The sequence below is a fragment of the Microcebus murinus genome, chromosome 8 (assembly GCF_040939455.1).
Source record: "Microcebus murinus isolate Inina chromosome 8, M.murinus_Inina_mat1.0, whole genome shotgun sequence".
Classification (NCBI taxonomy): Eukaryota; Metazoa; Chordata; class Mammalia; order Primates; family Cheirogaleidae; genus Microcebus; species Microcebus murinus.
In genome coordinates this window covers 99,714,244-99,718,402 of record NC_134111.1, presented here as the reverse complement: position 1 = coordinate 99,718,402, position 4,159 = coordinate 99,714,244, and the positions used below count along the sequence as shown (strand labels likewise).

General features: G+C 59.8%; 1 protein-coding gene across 1 annotated transcript; it reads right to left on the bottom strand.

The window, feature by feature from the left end:
* Window positions 1-1,892: 1,892 nt before the first annotated feature.
* TEX44 (testis expressed 44) lies at window positions 1,893-3,128 on the bottom strand. Its single transcript, XM_012760949.3, has one exon. The coding sequence runs from the start codon at window positions 3,126-3,128 to the stop codon at window positions 1,893-1,895; it is 1,236 nt and encodes a 411-aa protein (XP_012616403.2).
* Between the last annotated feature and the right edge of the window lie 1,031 nt (window positions 3,129-4,159).

Here is a 4,159-nt window from a genome sequence, read left to right as displayed (position 1 = left end):
TATCATCCCTTTGCAGATGAGGAAACAGGCCCAGGAGACGAAGGTGACAGCTCGTGGGAGGCAGAGCCAGGATTCAAGGCAGCCTGGGCCATTGCCTGCCACAGTCTGGCAGCCCTTCCTGCACAAGGCCCACACTTGTGGGCTGACCCTGCCCCCAGGCCAGGTGACCAAGTGCTTGGTTCCTGTGGCCTTGGTAATTGGTTCCGGGGAGGGCGGCCCGGCAGTGTCCTTCCTGGGACTTTCCTGACAGAGCCAGTGGGAACAAGTTTCTCCCTTGCTGCCAGGGTGGCTGAGCCACCCAAGGGTGGAGGGAGCCAGCCCAGAGGTGCCCTGGGCCAGTGGGGAACCTGGACCCAGCCCTGCCAGTACGTGGCAGTTGCCCTAGTCAGCTCATTCTCTTGATCTGGTGTGAGTTTGGTTTCTGTCCCTTCTAAGATTCTGTCCATTCTGAGAATGAGCACATTTTGGGGTCTCCCCCAGTGGGTTAATGGCCCTCTGCTGTGGGCTCCAGTCAAACAGAGCTGCTGGCTCCACCCCCACCGCCACCTGTCTCTGCTGTTGTCCCCATTGCCTCTGTCTGGGAGGCACTGTCTCTCCTCCCTTTTAAGGTCTGACTTGATTGCTTCTCTGGAAGTCCCCCGAATACCAGGCTCTACATAGACAATCTCGCTCTTCTGAATTCTTTGTATTCACGACATGGGGACAGTTTATATTGCATCTACAGAGAGTGGCAGCTCCTGGCAGGAAGGGGGCACACACACCTGGTTCATCTGTGCACCCCCTTGGGCCCTGGCATCACTCTTCCTCATGCAAGCCGTCTGCAGGGTGGGGCAGCAAACACGTGCCTCTAGGGGCCATGCTGGTGACATCAGTCGCTGACACGGGCAGGTAGGCTGTGGTGAACAGCACCATGTGCGCCCTAAAGCACCCGGAAGAAATGAGGGCCCTAGATTTTTCCAGGGAAGCAGAAATCCAGATTTTTCTGTAAAATCTGTTTTAAAAATGTTAGCAATTAATCTACAATTTGAGAAACATAACATAGGTCGAACAAATAGTTCACTCCCAGGGCTCCCATTTGGAGGCTGCCAGGAGTGAGTAAGGGGTACGTGAGTGCCACTCTCACCACCAGCTGTGGCACCGTGGCCAGAGGGTGGGCTGGGGCTTCTGGAGCAGGTGGCTGTCTGGCGGCTGCAATCAGGGCCTGCGGTGCTAGTGCCTTCATAGCGCACACCGTCGCCGACGGGGCAGATGCCAGGAAAGAGACCGGGTCTCGGGTGAGCAACTCACCCTGGTTTGCCTGGGGTTTTCCAGTTTTAAATCTGAAAGTCCCACAGCCTAAAACCCCCTTAGTCCGAGGCAAACCAGACAGTTGGTCACCCTACCTGGATCCCTGCTCCCCTGGTGTCCCCAGCCCACTGGAGGATCATAACGGCAGCCGAAGTGTGTGGGTTTAAGTGCAGGTGCTGTGCGTGTGGCCGTGGTGTTGCCCTGACGTCTGAACGTCGCGGTGTGGGTCTGTTCTCCGTTCTGCATCTGAGTGAGGCTCGGAGTGAAGTGACTTGCCCGGGTCAGCGCCGGCGCCAGGGGTGGGACCTGCATTGGTCCTGGGGGGGGGCGCTGCTCTCTAGCTCCCCACCCTCTCCGGCTGAATGGGACCACCCAGAAGCCCTCATGGCACACTTAGTCTCCACAACACCCCGACCGTCCGGTCCTCTCACCCCGGTGCTCACCGCACGGACAAGGGAGGAGGCTGGCGCTTAGGAAATAAACGCTCGCTGGTGATTTATTGCTCGGGCTGGGGGAGCCATCCAGGGCAGGGGTGCAAGGGCCTGAGCGCCCCGGGGTCTCTGGAGGCTGCTGAGTCTGTCCTTCGGGGGTCCCTGTGTGGGGGTCTAATCACAGCTGGGGCCAGCATGGGACCGGCGTGGGGTGAGGTGACTGGTCAGGTAGCGCACGGCCGAGCGGATGCCCTCCGCGGTCCTCCGCTCCACCGTCTCTAGCACCTGGGTGACGGAGCGCAGGGCGGAGCCGGTCCCTGACGCCAGCCCGGAGGAGAAGGCCGAGCTGGCGCTGCCCAGGATGCTGGAGACAGAGCGCAGGACGGGCCCCGTGCTGTGCAGCACGTCCGCCACGGTGCTGTGGTCGGAGGCCAGGAAGCCCATGGCCGTGCCCATGCCCATGGTCTCGGACCACACCAGGATGTCCGCCAGGGAGCTGATGGAGCCCTCGCCCCCGCCCAGCAGGCTGGTCATGGAGCGCATGTAGTTGTTCTCCTCGTCGGCCATGTACAGGTTGGGGTCCAGGGGCCTCCGCCCCGGGGCCGTCTCGGGGCCGGGCACCAGGGGGAGGCTACCTTCTGGGGAGAGAGAGTAAGCTGGAGTCTGCGGCTCTCTCGAGCCGTCCTCCACGTCCTCCCACGTGACCACTTGGGGCTCGTCTGACGGCAAAGCTTCGGTGTCGGGGCCTAAGGCCTTTGGACCCTCAGCTGTCTCCTCGATGGCCTCGGCGCTAGTGGCCTGAGGGGGACTCTGGGCACCTACAGGGGACTTATCAGCGTCATTCGTGGTGGGCGGAAGCTCTGCGTCCTGGGTGGGCTGCACCTCAGCTTGGGGGCCGGGGGCAGCTGATTCCAGCTCGTCATTGGAAATACTCTTCACTTGTGGTGTCTTGTCCCCATTCGGGGATTGCCTTGGGAAAGCCCCCAGACTCTGTGTTTCCCTTGCCTCTTGAACCGGCCGGTCATACGACTGGTCCTGGAGGCTCACGGACATTTGCAGGGTGCCTGAGTCTCGCCCGGGCAACAAAACTGTGACCTCTTCCGTTGTCTCCTGCCCGGCACTGGGAGCAGCTGCATCCTGGTCTCTGTCCCCAGGTGTTGACTCGGGCTGGGGGGTAGGTGTCTTGAAGGAGTCCTGGGCTGCATCCTGTTCAGGGGATGTCGCAGGGCTGTCCGCCACTGCCGCCGCCGCCGCCGCCTCCGCCGCCGGGACATCTGCAGGGAGGGGGGCCTGCCCTTGGGACCTCCCTACTGGGCTGTCCGTAAACCCGCTGTTGGATGGGGAGGCCTCGGGAGAGCCATGTGTGGGGTTGATGGCGGCTCCGTCCTCTCCCGAGGGCTCGGTGGTCATCTATGCCCTTTGCTACTTGTGGTGGTTCGACGGAGTGGCCACAGCCCAGCTGGGCTGGGTTGTCCAGGTGGTGAGGTCACAGGGGGATGTTGACAGCTGGTGATGTCACAGGCACCTGCAGAGCAAGGTCCTGAGCATCTGGAGTGGCCGTGTAGGTGGGCTGAGGGTACAGGACAGTCTGTCGCTGGGTTCGCAGGTCCATAGGGAAAGAAAGACATGTCTTGGGAAAAGGTGGAGGTGTGTACAGGTGCAGGTGCAGCCATAGGGTCGTGGGGAGTCATGATGGCTGTGACTTTGATGAATGAGAAGGGGGTGCAGATGTTGACCAAGAACCGTTGTCTGGAAGGAACCCCTCCTGGCACCTCTCTCTCTGCACCAGTGCATCAGGACCCCGATTTGGCCAGTTTTTCTGCAGGGAATCTAGATTTCTAGCAGTGGCCAGTAGGAATAAGCAAAGGCCAATGGCCTGGGCTAGCCCTGATCGTCTTTGGCTGTGGGGTTAGCCCTTTTGACATAGGACAGATAATCTCCATCTTCTCCCTCCTCCACCGGGCTGGGAGGGCAGAGAACAAAAAATCCACAAACCCCTTGAGTATTCCTTGGAATGGCGTAGACCAGATAAACCTACGTGCGCTTATGGTCCTTGTTAAGAAGGTGATTGGAGTGGAAGGTTCCAGTCTGTTGTGTCTGTGCTTCTCCAGGGGTTATGAGCTAACACTTAGTGACTGCTTCTCATGGGCGAGAGAAGGAGCTAAGCATCCTCCCAGGGACCCCTGGTCTCCAGCTGGGTGCGGATCTATCAGAATACTCATGTCACACATGGGGAAGCTGAGCCTCAGAGGGAATAAGTGACTTTGAAGTCACTTATTCCTAATAAGCACAGAATCCAGGATTTGAATGCTGTTGGGCTTTGGAACTCAAGCTCCCCAGCACTCTGTAGTGCGCAGGTGGGACATGAAACCTACCGAGTGACTGGCACGGTGAGGACACATTCCCGGCCTCCCTTGCAGGCAGGTAAGGACATGCGGCCG

Coding starts and splice junctions, on each gene's coding strand:
- TEX44 (XM_012760949.3), bottom strand. CDS start 3,128: ATGACCACCGAGCCCTCGGGAGAGGACGGAGCCGCCATCAACCCCACA.